The sequence below is a fragment of the Phascolarctos cinereus genome, unplaced genomic scaffold (genome assembly GCF_003287225.1).
Source record: "Phascolarctos cinereus isolate Bilbo 61053 unplaced genomic scaffold, phaCin_HiC Scaffold_4;HRSCAF=312, whole genome shotgun sequence".
NCBI lineage: Eukaryota > Metazoa > Chordata > Mammalia > Diprotodontia > Phascolarctidae > Phascolarctos > Phascolarctos cinereus.
Window position 1 is genome coordinate 262,260,082 of NW_027555847.1, and position 26,596 is coordinate 262,286,677.

General features: G+C 37.6%; 1 protein-coding gene across 3 annotated transcripts in view; it reads left to right on the forward strand.

The window, feature by feature from the left end:
* EPN2 (epsin 2) overlaps window positions 1-25,996 on the forward strand; it is a 92,317-nt gene extending 66,321 nt beyond the window's left edge. For 2 of the 3 annotated variants that reach the window (XM_021004542.2, XM_078153018.1), the window contains exons 6-9: window positions 12,437-12,610; window positions 13,426-13,512; window positions 16,381-16,596; window positions 21,906-25,996. In XM_021004542.2, coding sequence (XP_020860201.1) covers window positions 12,437-12,610; window positions 13,426-13,512; window positions 16,381-16,596; window positions 21,906-22,237 — 809 coding nt within the window. In that variant the 3' untranslated portion in view covers window positions 22,238-25,996. The remainder of the gene's footprint in view (window positions 1-12,436; window positions 12,611-13,425; window positions 13,513-16,380; window positions 16,597-21,905) is intronic. The other variant, XM_078153019.1, reaches the window with a different exon arrangement.
* The last annotated feature ends 600 nt before the right edge of the window (window positions 25,997-26,596 follow it).

The following is a 26,596-nucleotide window of genomic DNA, read 5'->3' on the forward strand; positions in this document are numbered from 1 at the left end:
GATCTAATCAGTTACTGTGAAATAAAGAAAAACTAGTGATGTTGACTGTAATTTTCAAAACTCATATCTTTACATTTTGAATGGGCTTCTTTTAATTATTTATATACTACACGTGGAAGGAAGTGGTGGCTTAGTCTATAATTCTTTTCCACAGTTTCACTCCTGTTTCATCTATCTCAGTTGTTTCAACCAGCAGTTTAGATTAAAAAACTGTAATAACACTAGGCATCTGAATCGTTGCTATAGTTTGCTGAAAATCGCAAAGTTAATGTTATTTATTAATGAGTAGGGGCATATTAACTCTAATTATTCCTTACTGTTAAAAGCAATAGTTGATTGGTTTAATTGGTTTAAAAAGTTATTTTTAAATTCTGTTTCAGAAGTAGCTTTGCAGTTGGCTGTGGCTATTTAACATCAAATTTAGTATATTTGAACCTCATAAAGGTAAACATTTGTTTTCTAGTATTTTCTTTACAAGCTGTACAGTTCTTAGCAACACTCTTTTTTCCATTTTGTCTTTGATGATCATTATCATCATCAGACTCTTCTCAGATGTTTCTCATTCACTATAGAAATTATATTACCTGACTTTTCTGTTTCAGATAAAATCAATGAATGAAGTTTATTTCATACCAGGTTACCCCACTTCAGGATGCTTATTTATACTCAACCCCAAAAGAGTAGAACACACAGTGTAGTTGAACTCTCATTCCCCCTCATGACAGGTGTTCTCTTGGATTCAGAGCTAACCCCAGACTTGTTATTTTTTTTTTGCACAGCCTCTGTATTTAAATAGAAAATTTACAAGAATAATTTCCCATGATTTATACATAGTATGGTATGATTCGTTGTACTATATTTAGGTATGTGTGGCAGTACTATGAAGTTATTAGCTGTGTTTTTGATCTACCCTAAAATGAAAGTAGCATCTTTTCTTGACAAGTAGCCTCCCGACCTGAATGCTATTATTCAGTTTTAAACAGGAAAAGTGTTTTGTTGTTGTTGTTGTTGACAGAGTGCATCAAGATCAAACTTAAATAAAATTTTTGAAAGGATTATTAAGTAGTTTGTAAGCACCAAAGCAAAGAGAAGTGGGGATCACTACACACCAGCATGGGTACACTAAGAATAAGACATGATAACCTAACCTAATTTCTTCTTTTGATAATAGTTACTGAACTAGACAAGTCAGTAAGCATTATTTAGAAGAATAAGAAAAGAAAACATTTGTATTGTACATACCTATGTGCCAGCCACTGTGCTAAGAGCTTTTGATAAATATCTTCAGAATAACCCTGCAAAGTAGGTGCTACTGTTATTCTCATTTTACAGTTGACAAAGTGGAGGCAAACGTATTAAGTGATTTGCCCTGGGTCAGAGCTAGTAAGTGTGTAAGGCCAAATTTGAACTCAAGTCTTCCTGACCTCAGGCCCAGTGTTATGTCTACTGATCCACTAGGTGTTTCTGGATAAATTAGATTTTAATTTCAACAAAATACTTGACTAAATTTCTCATCATGTCCTTGTGGATGCAGTGAAGACAGCTATGAACATAGTTCATTTAGCTGATTTAACACCCGTACCCAGATATTAATGATCATTGTCAACTTGTAGGTGAAGCTGAGTCAACAAGCATTTATTAAGTACTTTCTATGTCCTAGACTGGACTAAGTGCTGGAGATACAAAGGAAGGCAGAAAAACATTCCCTGCTCTCAAGAGCTCACATTCTAATGAGGGACACAGCACATACACAATTGTACAAACAAGATATATACAAGATAATTTTGAGATAATCTCAAAAGGAAGTTACTAAGCTTCAGGAGGACCAAAAAAGACTTCTTACTGAAGGTGGTACTTAATGAAACTTGAAGGAAGCCAGGGAAGCCAGGAGATGGTTAAGAAGAGGGGGACAGCCAGTGTAAATGCCCAGAATTGGGAGATGGATGTCTTGTGTAAAGAAGAGCAAGAAGGCCAGTGTCACTGAATCAAAAAGTATGTAAGGGGAGAGGATGGTGTAAGAAGAACTAGAAAAGTGAGAAGGGGCAAGGTTATTAAGGACTTTAAAAGCCAAACACAAGATTTTCTGTTTGATCATAGAGATAATACAAAGGTCTCTAATGGCACAACATAGAATTTTGTCTTTGAGCGTGGACTGTTCACTCATTTTTATTACCAGTTTGGATAAAGGTCTAGAAAGCTATATGTTACGTTTGTAGATAACATAAACCTGGGAGGAATAGCTGATTTGTGTATGTATATATCTGTATACGTGTGTGTGTGTGTGTCTGTCTGTCTGTCTGTGTCTGTGTATGTGACAGAAGTGAGATTCAGGAATATCTTGACAGGCTAGAACTAGAGGCTCAAACTAACATATTTTTATAGGGATCGATGTAAAGTTGTAAAACAATTATGTAAAGGAAAAGCAATAGCGCAAGTATAAATTGAAAGAACCCTCATTTGATAGTTCATGTAAAAAAGACCTGGGGAGTTTAGTTGACTATAAGTTAATTATGAATCAGCAGTATGCTATGACTGCTAATAAAATTCATGCAACTTGGTATATGTGTAATGCAAAGAGCATTGCACAAGTAGTTGCAGTACCTGAGTTCTAGTCCCAGCAACATCTCTTACTAGCCATGTGGGAAGTTCTCAGTGTCTCTGAACCGCAGTTTCCCATGAATACAATGGAAATGAAAATGCCATAAGAAAGAACTTGTTAACGGAACTATAGTCACAAAGTGGACTGCCTTGCAAAATAGTTAGCTCTCTCCCAGTCAGTAGAAATATTCCAGCAGAAATTAGATGCCCCTGTCAGGTGTACTGAGGAGGAAAATCCTACATAAGGCATACATTAAATTATTGCTTTCAAGTACTAAAATTCTGTGATTTCATTAAATTTCATTTGTAGCTGCAGGAAGCACCAGTGATCTATTTTCTCAGGAGTGTGTGCCTAAGAGAGCAGATTTTGTTTTTTTGGAACTTTCTTTTTCAGTTAAAAAAAAAATTATCATCTCCCGCTCCTACCATGCCCCGCCATTAGGAAAAGAAAAAAAAGAAAAAACCCAAAACCTTTGTAATAAATATGTATAGTCAAGCAAAAACAAATCCCTACATTAGCCATGTCCAAGAAAAAATGTCTCATTCTTTATCTTGAATCCGTCACTTTTCTGTCAGGTATAGCATTCTTCACTTTTGGTGTTTTGGAATAGTGGTTGGTCATTGTTTTTGTCACTTCTTAAGTCTTTCAAAATGGTTTGTCTTTACAGTGTTGCTGTTATTATAGAAATAGTTCTCCTAGTCCTGCTCACTTAACCCCATGTCAGTACATGCATATTCCTAGGTCTCTGAAGCCATCTCTAGCATAATTTCTTATGGGACAATAGTGTTTCACTACATTTAGCTATTCCCTAATTGATGAGAACTTTTAGCTTCCAGCTTTCCAGCTCCAAGAATTTTCCAGAATAGCAGTAAAATAAATAAGAGAAAGGATAAAAGAAATGATAGAAATAAGAGCTTTCAAGGAAGAAATCAGTCAGTGTAGCAAGAAGGTAGATAATTTAAAACAAGGACAGACATTATCCAAAACAGTAGATTCTGTGGGGGGGAAAGAATTGACAGAACAGAAATATAAAAATACGGAGGCAGAAAGAAAATTAATGGGACAAAATTAGTGTCAGGCAGGGATGGCCTGTGGCAGTATGGCTACAGGCTGTGTGAAGAAAGCACCAAGAGGGTGGTCTCTAGAGGAGAGTCCACATGGTATAGGGGTTAGAGTTTTGGATCTTGACTCATGAGACCTAGGTTTAAATCTCCTCTCTGATATTTACTAGCTATATTATCATGGACAAAGCAGTAAATTTTTCAGAGCCTTATTTTTCTCATCTATATAACAGGGATAATAATACTTGTCTTACCTACTTCACATAACTGTTTTGAGGAAAACACTTTGTAAACCTTAAAACATTATATAATTATGAGTTATTATTAGTGAAATGTCATATGTCTATTGTAATGACCCTACTTGCTTCGCTATCCCTCTAAACAAAGACGTCTGGGGGAAGCTCAAAAAACCTTGCTAGGGAAGGTGAGTCACCCTGACAGAATAAAATCAGTAGCAGTCTCCCAGCCTTTTCCTGCCAAGGCAGAGGTTGAATATCAACTAACTTCCAATTTCCTAGAAGTCTTTCCTCACCCCACCAGCATGACTCATGAAGTACCATTTCTCAAGTCCAAACTCCTCACTCCCTTGCTTGAGATGTCTGGTACTGCCTAGACCCAGATAAGAGCTCTTTAGAAAATTAGACTTTACTAGCTGGGGAGAGGATGCCCCATTTCCCCCAAGAAGCCAGCTGGTTTCCGCTAGAGGGCCCAGCAGAGGAGAACAGATTACTTTTAATTAAAGGTACACTAAGTCACCAGTCACCAGTGTTTACTGCTGAAGATGTAGCCACACGTGCCTAGCAAAAATAGTGTACTTCTTATCTAGTTATTTTATGCTTTGCACAGTACAAAGTAATTAACCTTCACTTAATTGTTGAGCACCCTCATGAAAGTCCATCCTTAATTCTGATCAGTTTTATAATGTATATAGCAACTTATATTTTCAAATGCTTTCACATTTTAAAACTCTGATTTAAACATTATGTCAAGCAAGCACTTATTAAATTACTGTGTGTCCTCCACTGAGCTAGGGATAGATAAAACTAAAACAGTACCTGCCTATAATATGCTTAAATTCTTTTGGGAGAATCATGTATGCACCTAAATAAATACAAAGTAGATACATAAAGTCACAAGATTTTAGTTGGAGTTTCAGTAGCCACCTAGTCCAGCCCATACACAAAAAGAATCCCTCAGTATAGCATAGCCATAAAGCACTCATTCAGCCTTGAAGTAGTCTATTCCACATTTCTTGTTGGGAAGTTTTTCCTGACATCAAGCCTAAATCTGTCTCTTTGCAGTTTTTAAATGCTGATACTGGATCTGTCCCCTTGGACCAAAGAGAACAAGTCTGATAATATCCCATGATTTCTAATATGTGAAAGACAGTAGTCATGGCATTCTCACAAGATATGGAATCAAAGCCCTTAGTTGTTTCCCTTCGTCAGTGTACTTTCTGACTTACTGCTGTCCTAAAGCTGTGGCTAACTATCTTTAGGCATTATCATTATCATTACCATTACCATTATTACAGATTGGGAAACTTAAGACCCAAGAGAAGTGGCTACTCTCCCATGGTCACATAGTAAATAATGACACACCAGTACTGGAACCCTGTTTTCTTGAGTTCTAGTCCAGTGTGCGTTTCACTATGCCAGGCTGCTTCTGAATTCTAATTCATTTTCTAAGGCTACCTGAAGTTGTGGAATTTTAGGGCTAATTTTAAACTTTTTTTTTAATTGGAAAATTACATCATAATCTTAATGTAGTAAAAATCACCAATGGTAGTTCTTATAATGGCTCTCAACTTCATTATAACATATAATAATCCTTTGTTTCATTTCATCAGTTATGTTAAGTAGCCTAAGAGGTTGTGATGTTGGATTTTTGTGTCTAAATAATGACAGATCCACCATTGAGCTTTTTTTAGTGCTCATTTTTCTGTGATACAATAAATTATAAAGATTAGTGAGACTCTTCCTAAATGATTTTAGTTGTACTGTTCTGTCTTTTCTCTCTACTCATGAAAGAACAAAAGATGTTTTGAAAGCTACCATTTGTGACAAGGATCATTAGCATTTTTTTGCATTACATCATTGAATATAACTCAGCTCAAATGCAGTTGAAGGGAATTTTAAGGGTTGGAATAAGGGAAGTCAAAGTCAGCCAGGTCATTGTGGCATTTCCTTTTCTATTCTGGAAATGCAAAGCCGCCAGCTGTTAAGTGAGCTAACAACATAGTGATTCAGAAGGTCTTTGGTTAGTTCCGGTCCTCCTTCCTGTTGAGCAAAACACAGGAACTTCTTCCCATTTCTCATCTGCCCCCTCCCCCTTGCCTGACCATCCTGCTTCAAGAAAAGAGCACAGAGGGCCATTTTCAGCCTAGTATGCAGCAGGTGGTCCTATTTACTTGTTAGTGACCTCTTGCATTGATTCCCATTTCTTTAACTTACTGCTTCCTATGCATTTCTCCTGCTTTTAGCATTATTTCTTTATTATCCTCTTTGTCTCCATAGATATGTAACTATGAAGATAAAAGGTGGGTCAAAAAGAGGTGCAACAGAGAAAAACATTCCCTTATGAATAGATTACTGCTGATTCTGGAGGGTTTTTTGGGAGGAGGCTGGGGGGAGCTGGGATCCAGACTAAAAAGTTAATCAGTAGGGAGAGCTCCCACTGTGGAAACTTGGAAACTACAGTAATGCAGATTGGAAATCATCTGTAATTGAAGGAAGAGTACAGAGAGAGTTGCCTAGGACACTGACAGATTGAGTGATTTGCCTGTGATAATATGCCTGTAGTATGTGTTGGGCAGGACTTAATCCCAAGGTCTTCTTGATTTTAAGACCAACTGTCTCCTCTGCACCACACTGCCTCTCACCACCAAATAGGGTGACAGAATATAATTTGCTATTTCTAACTTTGGTTTTATAAACCTCATTTACTTTTTCTCAGTAAGCATTTTTTGCATATACTGACTGTACTGCAGAGGACACAAAAGCAGACCATTCTACTGTTCCCTGCCTTTGGAATTCACAGACTAACTAAAGAAAGAAATAGTCATTTCATAACTTTTCTAGCACCCAGATTTCCAGCTACTTTAATCACCTCAAACTCAGCCATGAGCCTGAAGTGAATGGGTGGGTACAGAAGCATGTCTCAAAGCTGTGGGAGAGATGTGGAATCAAAGTCAGGCCAAGATGAATGAAAATCATTTACATTTTGGGGATAGAATACAAAAGCATTTAAAGGAGTAGGAATCAGGGAAGGTGTTTTGGGAAGTTACAGAGACGGTTTGTTTAGTTTTTATTGCTTGTAAAGTTAAGGTTATTGAATTTTCCTAAGTTTGGTTATTCATATTTTGCCCAGCAACCTTAGATTACAGCAGATTAAAAGGAATAAGTGAGCCTGGGTATTTGTACATAATAATAGCCAAAATTTATGTGTTAGCTTTAAGATTCACTTTACAGTTTGCAGAATGTAACATTTTATTTCATTTGATCCTCTCCATAACCCCTTGAGGTAGTTGCTGTTATTTCCATTTTACAAATGATGAAATAGGCTGAGAGACATTTAAGTGACTTGCCGTGGGCCATATAACCTTATAGTAAGTCAGTCAGTAAGCATCAAACACCTATTATGTGCCGGGCCCTGTGTTAAGCACAGAAGACTGTCCCTGTCCTCAAAGAACTCACAGTCTAATGGGGGAATAACAAGACAAGAAATATGTACAAAGTAAGCTATATTACAGGATAAGTAGGAAATGGTTAATAGAGGGAAGGTACTACAATTAAGAAGGGCTGGGGAAGGCTCCCTATAGAAGATAGCATTTTAGTTGGGACTTAAAGGGAGCCAAGGAGTTCAGTTGTTGGAGTGGAGGAGGGAGGGTGTTCCAGAGGGTGTTCTCTGGAAGATAGCCAGAGAAAATGCTCAAAGCTGAGAAATGGAGTATGTTGTTTATGGAATAGCCAGGAGGCCAGTGTAACTGAATCAAAGAGTATGTGTTGGGGAGTAAGATAACTGAAGACAGTGAAGTGTCTGAGACAAGATTTGAACCAAAGTCTTGCTGACTCCCAAGTCCAGCACACTACTTAGCCGCCTTATACAAGCAATTAAAGAATTATTACGTATGAAATTGTATAGAAAAATAGACCCCCTGAAAGTATCAGTTGACTGAGGCTCAGAGAGAAGAAGGTGACATAAAGCAAAGTTATATGACTAGTAGGCCTGAAACACCAAGCCTGTGCCAAGGACCTGTTCCTGGGGAACATCCAGAAGGTAACAGCCACTCCAGCTCAGCCAGTGGGGGGGGGGGTGTCACAACTTCCCAGAACCTTGGTCTAGTCCACTTGTTAAGCCCTGCCATTTGCTAATTATTGTGGGACCTCATGCAGTCGCTTTACCTCTCTGAGCCTGCTTTACTTCATCTGCAAAATAGGCTGGATTGAGGTAGCAGAAGCATGTTTAAGCAAGGAACAAGTGTGGGCCACTCACTTCCCTTCCTTAAACCTTAATCTCTCCTGTAATTTGAAGAGATCCCTAAAGTCTGATTTCAGTTCTAAATCCTGTATTCCTAGCCCTGCCTATCTCCCAGGGGTACTCGGGTTGGGGAGTGGAGGGCAATATAAGTAGAATATAAATAAAACTCTCAAGTACTTTCCACCTATTTTTGAGCCATGGAAAGCTAGTGGCTAGAAGGTGGTTTTGAGAGACCTTTTAGAGCAAGGGTTCTTGACTTGGTCTCCTTGGGCTGATGGATAGTTTTCTGTGGACTTGAATCAGAAAAAAAAATACATCTTTATTTTCATAATCCTGTAACTGAAATGTAGCATTTTCTTAAATGATTTGAAACTACTACTTGGTAAAGGGTCCCATAGACTTCACCAGACTGACAAAAAGAATGAAGAAATCCTAATCTATGCCAGCCTTTTAAAAATGAAGAAACAGGCATAGGGACAGGATGTGATTTGCCCAAGACTGTGTTGTGAATTAGTTCCAGGATTGGGAAATGAACCCAGATCTGACTCTCAGTCCTCTTTTTTTTCTTCTTTTCTAGTTAAAAAAAATTTTTTCCCCAGTGTTTTTTCTTAAGCTGTCCCCATACCTTCTTTGACAACCACACAGCAGCAAACTAGTTTAAGCCTTTGTTACCTGTTACTGTTGTAGAAGTGTCCACTAGGACTTGATGGATTTCTAATCCATCCTGAGTATACTGCCAAATAAATCCTCCTTGAGTGCAGCTCTAATTTAGTTATTACCTTGCTGACAGAACCTTCAGTGGTTCCCCTATTGATTATATCATTCATGCTGAGGTAGATTCATGATCTTAATAGATGCTGGTATTACCTCCTTCTGATAAATCCATTTAACTTTCCATAGTGCTTCCTCTAGGATTTTTTTTTTTTGGCTAGGCAGTGGGGTTAAGTGACTTGCCCACAGTCACACAGCTAGTAAGTGTTATGTGTCTGAGGCCAGATTTGAACTCAGGTCCTCCTGACTCTAGGGCCGGTTCTCTATCCAGTGAGCCACCTAGCTGCCCCTTCCTCTAGGATTTTTAATGTATGGGTGTGGATTGCAACAGTTTAGGCTGTCCCTCTGTTATTCTTGGTTCTTCCTATGTAAAATCGATACATCTAGAGCTGGAACAGACCTTGGAGATCATTTAGTTCAACCTCCTCATTTTAAAGATGAGGAAACTGGGGCTTAGAAAGGTCGCATAGTCATCATTGGAGGTGGAATTTGAACTCAGGTCCTTTTATTCCAGAGTCACCACTAACATAGGATTAGGATAGGGCAATTTGTTTTGAAACCTACCTCTAAATTGACATCAATTCATTAATGACTACTTTCTGGATCTGTCTAGTCATTAAACCAGTTTCAAATCTACCTAAATGTATAATTCAGTCTAGAGGTATCTAACTCACCCTGAGTGCTGCAAACCACATTAAATGTAATTGGGAACTGTTAAAACAAATAAATAAATAAATAAAATAAAATATAGATAATTTTAAAAAGAAAAAAAAACATTTGAACCAATTCTTCCTTACTCCGTGTCCAGTGTTCTTTCCAGCGCACCATATTGTGGACATAAGTGCTAGAAATGCAGGAAGGAGGGGATTCAAAAAACTGGAATGACCAGTAGTAGTATATTGTAAGGTAAGTCTTGAATATTGAAATTATACCTCAGTGGCTAGCACTTGGAAGGCAAATCTCTATGCATTAAAACTATGAAATTCAAGAGTTCCTAATTATATGATCTTTGCATGTAAGATTAGGGTTTTTTTTGGCGCTGGAATTAGACATTTGTTTAGATTTGTTGTAGTAGTTGGAAAGTGACAGTGTTGTGTACTGGTTAGAGACTTGCCTCAAGGCCAGGAAGAGCTGGGTTATACTCTTACCTCCAGTACATACATAGTGGCCATAAAACCCTAGGCAGATCAATCTCAGTGCCCCCTAATCTGTAAGATTAGAACAAGTGCAGATATGCTTTGATAGCTGGTTCCTTATCAGGAGTTACCTATTCCAATGAAATCACAGGTCCAGTCCCACCAAAAAAAAAAAAAATTCTGGTTGAACTCAAGCATGTTTAAGGATTCCTGTGCTGAGTAGAAAATTGTACTAAATGACTTCTAAGGGTCCTTTCCAACTCTTGAGATTTTATGATTCTCTGGAGATATAGTCTTTTTTTATGCCTTTTTTTAGAGTGATATTATTTATTCTTTATTTAGGAAAACATTCTACTAAATAAAGAATTCCAGAGAGTATTTAAGTCTTCCAGACTTCGAAAAGAAAGGAAAATACCAAAAAGGGATTTAAGGTTGAAGGGAAACTGAACATGAGATTTCTTAGTATATTGGAATTAGAAAGTAAGAGTCTTAGACTTCATGACCAGCAGCTAAGAAAACTTAATGAAATTAACTTTGCATAGGTCACAAAGCAAGTCAGTGACAAGTTGAAATTAAAACCCAAGTCTCTACCTTGTTACCCCAGTGCTCTGTCAATTATATCATTATACTTTTTGTTGGAGTGAAATTTACTTAAATGTACATTTAGAGCATTAAGATGTAAATAGGCTGAAACAGATTTTACAGTATAGAATTGTGGTTTTACATGTACAGATTCTGAAACTCTGGATATTTTTGTTTTTGTTTTTAAATGCACCAGAGGGAATTGGAAAGAATTCTTGACCTTGAAAGGCAATAATATTTCTGAAGGGAGGGCCTTGAAAGAACCAGATGGAAAGATTTTAAAGAATTTAGAAGAGTTTCAAAAGATGTAATAGAGCAGAAAAGGATGAAAGATAAAACTGTTACTTCTTTATGCTTATGAGGACAAATAGAGTTTTACTGTGAGAGCAAAGGGAACTGAACTTAAGAAAGATTTTGTGGTACTTTTTTAAAAAATTTAAGGATGTATTTTTGATGAAGGAAATAACTAAATACATTTTTGGGTCATTTTAAGATGAGGCAATGGTTCTCTGCTAGCCTATTTCTAGTTCCTATGTGATGTTATTTTCTTTCACTTATAGCTTGGTGCAAGTGTGCCAAAGGCAAAAATGGGCAAATTGAAAATTAAAGTTTGCCTTTGAAACTCTCCTAACTACACTAAGGGCCCCTTTTTTCCTTCTACCTTTTCCTCTCCACCATGAACACACATTTATCCCATGTTCCATTCTTGCTGTCAGCTGGTTGTCAATCCCTGCTGAGGTATCCACACTGATAATTAAGGAGCCAGCTGACAAAAATTTAAGGGATTACCAACTTCTTCCCTGCTGCATTTGGCATTTCCAGAGACAGAATCTTTGATGCCATAATAACTTCATGACCCCAGGGGGAAGGAAGCTCCATGGTGAGAAGACAGGCAGTGGATGTTTGGGGGGGTGGGGCGTGGACCGGCCTTGGGCATGCAGAGAAAGGCACCTCTGGCTATGCTTCTCACAACTGACAATTGGTTATACTGCCAGAAGCCCAGGACTCAGGGAACTATTTCTTTGGGCTTCTCAGGGACTGAAATGAGTTGCTACTATCATGATATCCCACTCTTCCCCTCCCAATCTTGAATAAATAAAACCTAGTATGCTGCCTCTGAAAAGTTGTTGATTCCTTTAGCAAATACTCTTCCCTTGTGAATTTAAACATGCTGTGATTTCATTGTCCCAAGACACTTCTCTAAGTGCAGATTAGATCTAGAACGTCAAAGGATCTCAGAAGCCTTAGCCTTGTAATCCAACTCCTTCATGTTAGACATAAGGAAACTGAGACCCAGGGAAGCTAAACAAATTGCCCAAAGCCACACATGTGACAGGATTTGAATCTGGTGTGCTAATTCCAAAGATTAGACCAGGTAATGTGAGAAATAACTTGGTTTTTTTACATTCACAAGCTGCTGCTAGAGTTAGGAAATCTTCAAGAACAATGTGGGGTTTCACAGGTTTTTGGGGGTGGTTTTGGTTTTTTTTTGGCATTTGGAATGGTATGGTAATGTCATTCAGTCAACAGGCATTAAGCACTTATTATGTTCCAGGAACTGTGCTTAGATTGTAGGGAGACAAAGGTAAAAACAATCTCTGCCCTCAAACAGCTTAGATTGCAGTGGGAGAGACAACGGCAGTTTAAGTTTTCTAATAAGCTATTTAATACTCTTTTTGTGACAGCCTTGGAACATGTTACTTTATCCACAGTAGAGAACAGAGATTTAATTATACAGCTCCAGAGGCTTTACGGTTTCAGAAAGAAGAATCTCTTTCTAAATTCTGGCAATTTTTTTTTTCCTGCAGGTGCCAATCCTGCTGTTCCTGTTGACCCATGGAGGGCATCTGCTGGATCCTCTACTCAGTCACTTCCAAAGAACACAGATCCATGGGTACCTTCCCAGTCAGCTAGTGGAGTAGCAAAATCTACCACAGATCCTTGGGGACCAACATCCACTAACAAAACAATTTCCACTTCTGGTGAGACTTTATGCTTGTATTTGGCTTATTTTACTGCATAGCTGCTGAATTGAAATGTTAAGGAAGATAATGATAATTTTAAATTTGAGTTATTCCTTGTATTCTAAACACAGTTGGTTTCCTAAATTTGGCTCACCTGCTTATTATTTATACATTGAACGGCATATATCATAGAACAGCAGAGTTCTATGTGTTTTTCACAGCCTGCCACATTTTGGCACTCATTTATAGTGATCTCACCACCCTTTATGTTTATATAACACCTTTCCCAGAAGCTCAGTATGTTTCGTAAATATTCTCATTATTTTTTTCAACATCCAAGTGAAGAAAGGAATGGGCATGTGTTGATAACTCTACCCAAGCTGGGCCTGTAGACAAATTGTAAGGTTTTTTTGTCTTTCACTTCTCCCAGGGATCCATTGCCTTCATGCTTCCTTTTGATTGTCTAGGGAATTCCATTACTTCCCTCCTTCCTATTACAAGTCAGGTCTGCCTGTTCTCCTTTACTCAGTAGTGTCTCATGCCCCTTATCTTTTTTTAAATTATATGTTTCCTTTTTCTCCCTCCAGTCACTCTCCTCAATACCTAAGTACTTTACTTATAGGAGTTGTTGGCAGGGCAATATTTTGGGGCAGACTTTTCCAACTCTATTAAAAGCACACCATGCAAGTGGTTGCTTACTCTGCTCATAGGTAGGATCAGCTCTGACCTACCTGTGGAGAAAAGTCTTAGAGAAAGGCAAACTGAGACATAGAAAAGTAAAGTGCCTTTTCTCCATTGTTTATTTAGTTATCAGTTTCTTTTCTTTAATATAGGATCTTTTGATCTCTTCAGTAACTTGAATGGTACAGTTAAAGATGACTTTTCTGAATTTGACAACCTCCGAACTTCTAAAAAGACAGGTATGTAACACAGTGATGGATACAGGATTAGTTCTTTTTTTGTCTTTTCTACCCCCAATGATATTTTTTCAATAACTAGTTTAATTTTTGCTTACAGAAATAAAATTTAGGGTTCGGAAGGAAGTATTTCATATGTTTTAACTTTGCATCCTTCCTTCACGTTTCTGTCTTGAGGCTATATGGCTTCTAATTCCAGGAAGTCACACATGCAACGTGTCAAAAGTGTATGGCATTTGCTATCATACTTTTGATAGCTTTGTAACAAGTCACAATTACTTTTTACATCTGCATTTTATTTCTCTATTCTTTGATGCTTTTGTAGATTCTTCTTCTAATTTCCAAATGACATTTCATTAAGTTAAAAAAAAGTCCCTGCAGTGTCTGCCTCAGAAATTACTCCTTTTTCTTCTCTGGCTTGTTTTCACCATGGTAAATGCACCAACTACATTCTTAGATTCTTGCTTAGGCTACAAATCTGAGAAGACTTTTTCTTTGAGAAGCTGTGTGGTGTGGGAGAAAGAGTGTTAGGTCTAATTTTGGAAAAGACCTGGATTTTACTTCTGGTTCTAACGTTTTGTAGCAAGTGTCAAGATATTTAACTACTAAGGTTATTCTTCATACTTTGTAGTCATGTTTATACTACCCACTTTACTGAATTTTTGTAAGGAAAGCTCTTTACACACCTTGAAGTGCTACATAAATGTATTACTACTTACTGTTCTTACCTATTCAAACAAAATTTCCAGTTTTAGAAGCCAAAAGATATATTTTTTCCATCCCAGTCACTCAGCCTTCTGCTCAGTGTTTTCAGGAGGTGGGAGCTCCAGCTTTGGGAAGCATTGTTCAGTTTTTCCTCTCCCATCCTTTCTAAGACCAAATCACAGATCATATCTACCCCAGGCCCTGAACCTCCTTGCATAATAGTGCCATTTTCTCTCATCTCTTCTATCACCTGTCTTATGGTACACCTAGAGAGATTCCTCAATTGGCCTCTTTAGGCAAATGGAATCCATAAAAATTAGAGTGATTAATAGGCCACCCAATAAAACCCATAACCAAAATAAAAAAAGGACAGGGCAGATACACTTACTGATCTCTTAGCTACTTATACTGGCCCTCATTTCTTTCCTCTTCCCCTTTCCCCATTTATGATTGCAGTACCCCAAACCTACCTGGAAAGTATGGATGCCATGCTCTCCCTTGTGCCCAGCAATGGACCCTCTCTTCTAGTACTGCAGAAGTTCCTTGCTCACATGTACCAGGGCCTTGTTAACCACCCTAAATCACTGAGACCTGAGCAAGCCTTTCTCCAGAGCTGTTCCCTTTAACTCAAAATTGCTGGCTGCCACCAAGACCTTCTACAACACCTACGAGGGCACTTTGGCAAATAGTGGCTCAGGTAGAAATCCTAACTGTTCCTCTTCTTCCCCAGCTTCTGTTTTAAGAAAGAAAGTAGTTTGAGCTTTAACAGAAGATTAACACTTGGGCTCAGGTTACCCAAATAAAAATTTCCAAAAATTAACTAACCTGCTGTGGCTTCCCCAACTCTCTTCTGCCCACGGATAAGACATATTCCTGCCATCTTTGACCTCATGCTGCCCAAGGATCATACAAGCCCGGCAGTCACTTTCAGCCAGCCACTTCCTAGCATGACCTGTCACTACAGTACCTTCTTTTGTAGACTCAAGACCATCACTTCCCACAGAAAAGGGGGCAGCAGCCACTGCTGCCAACTCTAGGATTAGGCAAAGGAGGAAGATCTGTGTGCATGTGTGACAGGGAGGGTAGTTATATCTATGGTGGAAGATAAGTTTGAAAAAAAGAGAAAGGAAGGGAAAGGGGGAAGAGAAAATAGAATGAAGAAGTTGAGAAAGGAAAGATGAAGACCTTAGTAAGCACACAGACAGTAAGTATAAACTCAAAAAGCTCAAAGGTTTCTTATAAAGATAGTCTTGTATAATTAGTGTCCTACCTCAGAAAAGAAGCTTGTTCAGCCTTTATTAGAAATCTCAGTCTTTTTTGGCAGGAACAGGCAACTTAGGACAGTTTGCCATTTCATGGTGTCTGAGGCACCATGGTGTTGTAACAATCTTTAGCGCTTCCCACCTTGTATTCCTTTTTTATTATTTTTATGTGTCTGTCCATCTCTATCCATTTTTTTGGTCCCCATCTCCCCCACTTCTGCATTTTCTTTCTCCTTTTTTATGTATTCCATTCTCCCCCAGTCCCTCCTTACAGCCCCTACCCCTGCCCCAGCAGAACATCTATGAGCATTGCTCTGCTGAGCCCTGGTATAAGGAATGGTAAAAGACAGGTAATTAGAACCATCTAATAGTTTAGGGGCTACAACTCAGGTTGTACAAAATCTCCATGAGGCTGTTTCATAAGCTAGGATTTACACAGTAAGGATAAATTAGGTCATTTATATGGAAATTCTGCTCTTTGGAGGGTGGGAGGATATAGTAAATACATTTTCAAGTTGTTTTCTTTTTTTAAGGCTAATTTCAAACTAAATAAAAGTTTTGTGTCCTTACATTGAACTTAAATGTGAAGTAATGAAAAACTAGATTTAAAGTCTCTCTTGTAGTACAATTTGTAATTTTAAAATATTGTTGAATGAGAATCATTTGTCTGTCTTCATTATTTATGAAGGCTCTGTAAGTGATACTGGCTATGTTTATACATATATATATATATATATATATATATATATACATACATATACACACATTTATTTATTTATTCATTCATTTATTTATTTATTTGTTTGTTTATTTACGCACACTCTCACACATAAACATACACACACATACATACACATATCCTAGTTAGTACCTAAGCATTCCAATTTTTCTTTCTCTTTTTTAGCTGAATCCATTTCTTCTTTACCATCCCAAAACAATGGTACGTCAAGTCCAGATCTCTTTGATTCTCAACCTGTGAATTTGGCCTCAAGCAAACATAGTGGTGCTCGGAAAACACCAGAGTCTTTCTTGGGACCCAATGCAGCCTTAGTGAATCTGGACTCTCTAATAACCAAGCCATCACAACCTGTTCCTTCACTGAATCCATTCTTAGCTCCAGGTATGTAAGTCTTAGCCCATACATAGCAAATATATCAGTGCATAGTTGGTTTTGAATCCGGCTTTTCAAATATATTTCCTTTTCTTTCTGAGAGACTGTTTCCTTACCCTATTTGTTGCTTTGCTCCTAAAAAGTAGATAGTGTGCCAACTCAACATTCCCTTGTTTGTTATCAGCTGCTCAAGAGCAAACAAAGTCTTAATTTAATTTAATTTAATTTTTTTAGGCATTGGGGTTAAGTGATTTGCCCAGGGTCACACAGCTAATAAGTGTCAAGTGTTTGGTCTGAGGCTGGATTTGAACTCAGGTCCTCCTGACTTCAGGGCTTTATCCACTGTGCCACCTAGCTGCCCCTAAAGTCTTAATTTTAGTAGGTGAGGACTATGATCTATTTCTGACCATGATCCATAAACCATGGAATTTTTTTACACTTAATGTACTTTGTATTTTAAAAGAAATTTTTTTGAAACCTCAAGATTTATTTTAAATAGACAGATATTGCTAGAATTTCTTATAATCTATGAGCTGCATCTCTTTTTTTTCCCTCATAGAAAAAGTTATACCTTGATGGAGCCACATCCCCATCTGGAGGCCTTTTGGTATATTACTGTTAAAGCAGAACTTACCACTCTGGACATAGACACTTAATCTGTACTTGAGGTCACATGAAATGTAGATCACAGTTCCCCACTTTTGCTTTCTGGCTGTGAAGTTTTGTATCTCTTCTTCAAGCACGTTATGATCTCTGTTGTCTAGCAGCCATGCATTACTAGGTTTGTCCTCCTGATTTGGTTATGTCATTGAAGAAATATTTCCCAAGTTAAAATGAAGCAAATCCACCTATAAGGGATTCTAGAAGAAATCCTAACCAAGACAGTAATTGCTAAACGCATGAAGATGTATTAGCAGGCTAAGGCATCAAAGCTGAGCTCTTATCTTTTGTTAAAATAATATTTTGCTTTTTACCCCAGTTACATGTAAAAATTTTTAACATTAATTTTTAAAAATTTTGAGTTCCAAGTCTCTCTCTCTCTCCCTCCTTTTCTTCTCCCCTTTCTGAGACAGTAAGAAATTTGATATAGGTTATACGTATGCAGTCATGCAAAATATATTTCCACATTAATCATGTTGTGAGAGAAAACAGACAAAAAACCAGGGGAAAAATAAAGTGAAAAATAGTGTGCTTCAATTTGCATTCAGACTTGATAGGCTCTTTTTCTGGAAGTAGATAACATTTTTTCATCATGAGTCCTCTGGAATTGTCTTGGATCATTATATTGGTGAGAATAAGCTGAGCTTTTATGACCTAAAGGGCAAGGCTCAAGAGAAATCTGACCCTTCTATTCCTCGTTGTTGTAGTGATATGTGATTTATCCTTCTTGCAAACAACTATTGAAATTTTCACAGTTAATTTCACTGAGTTTCCAGATGCATATTTAAGTTTGGTCTGCCCTTATCTAGTAGCAATTCAGAGCTCAAAATTTGTATTTTTTTCTCCATTTTTGAAAATTCTTTGGGAAATGACTGCGTGACAACGTGTTGTTTAGTAACAACTTTAGTAGTCAGGCAGTATTGAGCTACAGGAATTCAGTTTAAAAAAAACACGTCTATTAAGGTACAAAGCAACCTACTAGGGAGCTGGGGGTAGGAAGGTGGCATAGCAGACCATAGACTTCATTGTTTGGGTGCAGGAGAGGAATGAGTCAAGGATGACTTGAAAGTTACGAACCCAGATTACTGGTAGTGCCTAAATTTGTGAACCAAGGAAAGACCTGCTGGCATAGGCAAGTTAAGAGAAGGGGCATATTTATGAGTCAGATGATGAATTCTAATTTAGAAGATTGGGGATAATGAGGGAGGGAGGAAATAAACATTTATGTAGAGCCTACTTTGTGCCAGACACTGTACTAAGGTTTTTACAAATACTATTTCATTTGATCCACACAACAACCCTACAAGAGTAGGTGCTATTAATTAGCCCCATTTTTGGTTGAGGAAACTGAGGCAAACAGAGTTTAAGTGACTTACCTAGGGTTACATAGCTAGTAAGTGTCTGAGGCTGGATTTAAATTCCATTTTTTCTGACTCTAGACCCAGCACTCTTATCGACCCTGCTACCTAGCTGCCTAAATACAGCTGGCATTGTGGAAGTGGAGCTTAGGGAAGAGAATAGGATATATAAATTTGAGATTGAATGATCTGCATAGAGATGATAATTGAATCTATAAGAATTGATGAGTTTCCAAAGGGAAAAAATATAAGAGAGAAGATAAAAAGGCACAGGGACACTGCCTCAGGGGAGCAGGGTAATGAGGGATAAACCAGCAGAGGAAATTGAAAAGTAGTCAGAGAAACAGGAGAAGAACCAGGAAAGAGCAATGTCACAGAAACCAAGGAATGATAGGGTATCCAGGAGGAGGGGATATTAAAGAGGGTCAGATGCTACCAAGAGAACAAGGAAAATGAAGGCTTAAAAAAGGTCACAAAAAATGATGAATATGGAGAATTCAGAGAAGCATAGGAAGATTTAAAGGAACTGACAGTGAATTAAGTAGAATCAGAAAAACATCATATACAGTGACTACAACAATGTAAGTGTGAAGAACAAAAAAAATTGAATGTTCCCTAATTATAATAACCAAGCTCAACTCCAGAGAAGAATTGAGAAAATGCACCTCCCTGCCTTCTTTACATAAATAGATGTGCTATTTGGTTTTACTGAACTGCTTTTTTAAAAAGTTAATTTTTTTAATTAAAGGTTTTACTGAAAAAAGGAAGAGGGAAATAGTATAATTGGAAATTAAAGTGACTTTTTAAAGAAAAAATGCCAGTACAACTAATATTTTGTTTAAAGAGATCATTGACAACTTTGGAGAAAGAAGTTTTAGTAGATTGATGGAATCAGAAGCCAGATTGTAAGGAGTTGAAAAGTGAGTGGATAGTAAGAAGGCAGAAGCAGTAAGAGTAGACAATTTTTCTAGGAGTTTGGCAGAGAAAGGGTGAAGATATAGGATGATAGCTTGAAGGACTGCAGGCTGAAATAAAACTTTTAAAGGATGGAGGAGACTTGAACATGTTCATAGACCCCAGGGAAGCAGTCAATAGAAAGAGATCAAAGATGAGAAGTATTTCTCTTTTCAGCTAAGAAACATCAAGGGCTCCTGAGCCATCCTAGTAAGTCTAACCACCTACAGTATTAAATGGTGATGCTGGCCAGCTACTTAAATGTTTGGAAAAATTTCCCTTAAATTTTCCAGTCTCACTAAAAATTGGAAACTTGAATTATAAATTCTCTGTAGAGCTGAGGCAAATAGACATTTAAGTCAATGCCAGCAAAGATGGTGGTGGGTTTGGGGAAGATAGCTTGCAACAGCCAGTAGCTATATTGTAGTAATATGTAAAATTTGAGTGAATGCTTAGAAGGTTTGATTTAGATTAAAAGACATCAATCAGTAAACATTTATTGAAAATAACTATTGTGTGTTAGGCACTGTAAATACTGAGATGTTTGGAATCACTGCACTTCGTAGTATTTGTAGATTATTTGTCATTTGCTCTTTTTTAAAAAATAGAATTTCAGGCAAATTATTTCAGCTTCCTTCTGGCTCTTTTGACAATCTCTGTGCATTTTTTTCTGTGGTTACTAAATTCAAGAAAAGAGGTGAAGCAGACAGTCTGCTTTCTCAGCTTGATTGTCCACAGGTGCTTCCATCCATGTCTCCACTATTTTTTTTTCACTGAGGAAGGAAAGAAAAAGGAAGCAGTACAGCTCCTGTATGCCAGCATTTCCCCTCTGCCCTAATCTGTTAACGGCACGGGCTACCAGTACCTAGAGAAAGGACAGTATAAACCGAAGTAGTTTGTTTTATTTTTTTTGTTTTTGTTTTTAAGCAAACATACTAGAATTTTTTCATATACATAAGTGCTGTTGCTTCTAGAGTATATAGGTAAAGGGATATATGAGGTGTGACTATAAAGCAGACTTTTATTTAAAACCAACCATGCCAAATATTTTGCCTGTCGTTATAAATGCGTGTTGTTCTTCAAAGCAGTCCTCTTGAAAGTTACACACATACTTAGGCTGTCACATTACACATTGAGGAATGACACTTTAGGCATAGTTTTTTTTAGGTCAACAAACAATATTTTAGGCATGCCCTGTGTGTAAGGTGCTGTGGTGAAGTGCCAGAGATGTATAAAAGCAAAAGCAACCCAGTCTCTACCTTTAAGGAAATGAAATTCTACTGGAATGTGTAGTACATACAAAGATATGTGCCTACAAGGAAGTTTGAGGAAGAAGAGTGTATTAATAATTGGGAGAGATGAGGTCAGGCTTCACTGAGAAGGTCACCCCTGAGCTGAACCTTAAAGGTAAAGGACTCCAAAAGGTAGAGAAGAGAAGAACATTGATTCTGCACATGGGAGTTGGCCTATGGGAATGTACAGAGGTAGAATGGTGGAATGTCAGGGAATAGCTAGTAGTATAGTTCATTCAGAATATAGAGTATGTGAAAGGGAGTAATGTGAAATAAAGCTAGAAAGGTAGGTTGACAAGATTTAGAAGGGAATTGGAAAGCTGGGAAACAATTTTTACAGCCAGTGTCTCTGATAAAGACCTCGTTTCTAAAATATATAGAGAACTGAATCAAATGTATAAGAATATGGGGCAGATAGGTGGCTCAGTGGATAAAGCACCAGCCCTGGAGTCAGGAGGACCTGAGTTCAAATTTGGTCTCAGACCAGACACTTCACACTTACTAGCTGTGTGTCCCTGGGCAAGTCGCTTAATGCTAATTGCCTCAACAAAAAAACAAAACAAAAACAAATGTATAAGAATATAAATCATTCTCCAACTGATAAATGGTCAAGGGATATGAGCAGGCAGTTTTCAGATGAAAAAAAATTAAAGCTATCTATAGTCATATGAAAAAATGTTCTAAATCACTATTGGTTAGAGAAATGCAAATCAAAATAACTCTGAGGTACTATATCACACCTATTAGATTGGCTAACATGAAAAAACAGGAAAATGATAAACATTGCCTCTCTTTAGTGAGCATGATGGTGCCCTGATTCCCATGGGCTCATTATATTGGTGCCAGATTTAGTTCTGCATTCAAAACTCCCAAATTCAAGCAACTACCTTAGCTTCCCTAGTAGCAGGGATTACCATGCACTTTTGTGAGAGATCGTGTATCTATTTTCTCACAATACATAGTTCCCCATTCTTCAAGAAAGTTACGTATTTATGATTCCAGATCTCTGGATTGTTTCAAAGTTACTAATCGTGGACTTCTTCCATTTTAATAGGTTCTTCCACAGCATCAACTCCGATCAATCCTTTCCAGGTAAATCAGCCTCAACCCCTGACATTAAACCAGATGAGAGCAAGCCCCATCATGGGAACAAGTCCTTCTTTCAGTACTATGTCATCAATGAGCATGGAGCCAATACCTCTGCCTTCCATGGCACCAGTAGCTGTTGGAATGGCACCAGTACCATCTTTGGGCAATGTGACATCTCTGACTAGAATGGGCCAAGGGATAACCATTTCAGGATCTATGTCCCAACCTCTGCATAGTACAGGAGTTCCTCCACCTGCATCCCAGTCCACAAGTACGACCAACCCTTTCCTCCTATAACATCCCAGATGAACAGAGCTTCCTTTCCAGAACATTTTGCAGATTGAAGTCTTCATTGGAGTAAAATGAACAAAACTCTGTTTGGACTGAATGGTGTGCAAGAGATTTGAACATAAATTTGTGGTTTACAGTCATGACTTTGAGAAGAATTGGCCTCTACTGGTTCATCTAACTCTAGGCTTGGCAGATAGTCCCTAATTTCAGTTCATCAGGCATTTCTTAAAATGTTCTGATGACCCAGAAGTGAAATTGGTCTGTCCGTATTGGTTATCAGTACCCTCTGGGGAGAAGCCTGCCATTTCAGCTCCCTCTATACCCTTTTGCAGATGTCAGAACAATGTGCTGTATTCTAAAATTGTCCCCTGCATTAGTCATTTCTCTTAGTCATTGGAGATATAAGACAGAGTGCTAGTGACCGCTTTTTGCACATAACTATACAGTTCCTGACTGTTGGTTCACCCATAGTCCTTATTCTTAGGAGAATAGTTGGGCATACAGAAGACCAGATTTACACATCAAACTTTGCCACAAAAAATCATGCCACTTTCTTCTCATAACTTTGGATGCGGAAAGCAGGTTTGCTCCAAAACTTCACTTGAGAGTTCTTACACTGTCAAGCATAAGATGTGATGTCTGCAGTGTTATACACTACTATATGGGGACTCTTAGTGACCTTTCTGGGGATGGCATGCTACACTCGTGCTAAATGAGGCTTCCGCTCTGTGCTTGTCCAGTAGTGACTCTTTTTGAAAGTTATTGTGTGTATTTTATTTTTATTTGACTTACCACGTGAGTTGAAAGAAAAAATACAGTGGAACAACTCTTGAATTAAATTCACTAGGGCAAGCTTTAAAACTAATTCAGGCTTAACCTTGCTATATGCAGTTATTCTTGTATACTTTTGCACATATTTTGTTTTTAGTACAGTTTCATATTTGAGTTTGCAAAATTATCTAATAGTCCTTTTTGCTAACATTTTTATAATGTGGTTCTTATTTAACTGTCTAGTTTTGATAGAATTTTATCAGGTGTGGCTGAAATTAAAATATTGGCAGTTGTCATTTTTATGGTTTAAAATGCTGTCTTATTTATGGTTTTTAGCTCTGTTTCTGTAAGGGAATTTTAAAGGAAAGAAAAACACTAGAACACTTTGAACAACAACAATTCATAATGAAAAAAAGCAAATTCTTGAGACTTTGTAGAAAAAAGATGTGAATTTGATTACAATTACTAAGATGACATTTATTTAAAAAAAAAAAACAGCCTCAAGTTGCCTTTTCCTTTCTTCCCCTTTTTGGTAGTTTTCCAAACTGAACTGACTTTTAGCCTTTGTAGGTAGATCATGAAAGAGGCTATTTTTCTTACTATAATATCAACATCTTGAAATTTTAAAAATTCTAATGTATGAATGTGACTCTAAATTTTTATCAACTAATTATTTTTTACAAAAGGCACTTTCCAGGTTAACAATTAGTTCTCTTTACAACTCTTGAATTGTAAGTTGAACAACACATCTTTAACTCTGCATGAGTTTGATTTCATCTATCTTAATTAATCTTTGCTTGAGTTAAAGATGATTTAATATCATTTGTATACAAAACTGACTTTCTCCACTGTGGGCAGCCTTTTTTCCCCTAAGGATTTTATTTTCATTCACCACCTTCCAAAACTCCACAAGTTACACTCAAAGGTGCATGTTTAAGAGTTCTGAACCCAACTAAGTCTCTTATTAGAGCATTGCTGAATTGAGCTAATGTCAGTGTTGGGAAGGGAGACGGGGGATGTCAGAACTAGATTTGCAGCTGTGCTCTTACAGTGTATATTGAAATAACCTAAAATAGCAGGACATAGAAGGAAGGTACAGTAAACAGGGGATTGAGCTGTGCCCTTTAGCCAAGGTTCAAAAAATAGTCCAAACTTTACTAGTCACTGATGTCAGCCCTACAGGTTGAAGTTAACTTCAGAGTCCTCAAAATAATAAAAATTTGGATGTTAACATATGCTGATCCTTCTACCTATTAATCTTGAATCTATAAAGGCAGATTTAAGAATGCTTATCTGAGATTTTACAGGAGAAAAAAAAGCTTCAGTATGTTATCAACAAAAATGCATTAATGTTGTTTATGCCCTGCCCTGTTATCCCCACTTCAATTTAATTAATTTTTTTTAATTTAGGTGTTGTAGACCAGAAGCAACTCACTTCTAAGAGTAGGAATTTTCTAGGCCTTGGTATTGGCATATGAAAAATGCACTTCCCAGTTGAGCTGTGGCAAGAAGGTTCATCTTCTTTATTCTTTGGGTTTGGTTATTCATAAATTAATTTCTCATTTTAAAAAATTCTTCTAGTATATACGAAGTTTTTAAGTATGTCATTACAGGTTCAGTGGATTTTTAGTCACATATTTATAAGAGTATTAGGGATTTTTTTTTTCTTTTCAAAATAACTTTCTCTTGGGATCAGGGAGAGTAACTGATCTTTACAGCTGAGAATAGGGAACACCATCATGGAGTGGTATGAATAAAAGGCTGTGGGTCTGGGAGAATAGCTTGCATGCTCTTATTTGAAACCATTCAACCAAGCCACTTTAAATACTCTCTACCACTTTCTTTCTCTCTTAGGAAAACAAAAATCACACTTCTTAATTACTTAAGCAATTATGTCAGGCAGTGTTTGTGAGCTACTCAGAAGCCAATTTTGGGTGAGGGTAGAGGGGAAACAAGATTGTCCCTACAAGTTCCAGGGCCCTGATTTCATTTCCAACCTGGAGCAACCTCCGGCCGTTATGAAATAGTCTGTGGAAAAGATTCAGCCCATATGCTTAGTATTGCCAGAGGTGGCAGACCCAGGCAGCATTAGCTGATATAAAAAGGTCCATCGTATTCAAGTTTTAAAGCCATTTCAGGATCTTATGCTACTTTCCTCTGATGGGCCATCATGTAAGTGAGTTCTCCCTTTTCTTCTCCTTTAATCACCTTCCCCCCCCCCCTTTTTTTATTAAAATGTTTTGTTTGTCTCTTCCCCTCTTGGATTTTAACTTTCCCAATAAGGTGCTTTGGTCAGATATGTTAGGGACCCAAAAATAGCCTTACTGGTCAAATTGACCCAAGTTCAAATAGTGTTAGTAATTCTTTTGTATTAAAAAAAAAAGGCAAAAAAAAAAATCTTGGTATGACTTTGAACCCTGAAGTGTGGTCAGTTATTTATTTGGTCAGTTTTATACTCTATAGAAACCACAGTGTGTGCTGGAGGAGGCCTAGGACAGGGGGAAAGGGAAGGGGAACCTGCCGGTCGGGGGTGGGGCTTTGGGTGGGTGGGTTCCATCTTGTGCTGTTTACAGTCTTTCTGAGCTCACGAAATCCAGCTCATGATATTCTCCATCTTCCCTTTTGCTGTTACTATTTCTAATGTGTACTGTATGTATTAATATTGCACAGATTGTGGAAAAATTATATGGTTTATTTTTCACAAGTGGAATCTCACACAAACCTTGCTTACTTTTTACAAGTGTTACACCTGAAATATTTACCAAATTGTTTTCATAATCCTGGAGCAGGCTGCTTTTTTGAATTTGTGCTGACTATTGACACTATTTACTGTATAAATATAATTTATCATTTGTATCATAATGTTATGTATCTCTCTGTGTCATTTTTTTTTTACCCTGAAGATGTCATACCGACATGTTTAATGCCAGCAGAACAGTGGAAAGAAGAGGGCCTGTAGCTGCACTGGTCAGAATTAAAATTGTATTGCTTACATTGCTGAGTGATGTTGCCTTTGTCATCTTCAGCTGTTTGAGCTTAGGATCTGTTTTGGAATTGTGCTTAAATCCTTTTAAAAGTGTGAGCTCTCAAGATGACGGGCATGATCACCCTGCCTCTGTCACTTACCACCTGTGTGATCCTGGGCAAAGCATTTACCATTCTGGGCCTTAGTTTCCTCATCTGCAAAATGAGGAGGACTGGACTACATGGCTTCCAAGGTCTAATCTAGCTTTAAATTTAGGCAGCCAGGTGGTACAGTGAATAGAAGGCTATACCTGGAATCAGGAAGACCCGAGTTAAAATCCATCCTCAGACTCTTAATAGATGCGTGATCTTGAACAAGTCTCTTTTTGCCTCAGTATCCTCAACTGTAAAGTGAGAAGAATAATAGCATATACCTCCCAAGGGTGTTGTGTGGATCAAATGAGATAATAATTGTAGACTTCTTAGCACAGTGCCTGGCACATAGGAGGTGCTATATAAGTGCTATTTTCATTACTAGTTTCTGAGCAGGAGAACTATGATGAAAGATTATCTTGTTGCTTGTGTAAAGGAGGATGGGAGGGAAAAGATACTGAGAGGGGAGACCAATTG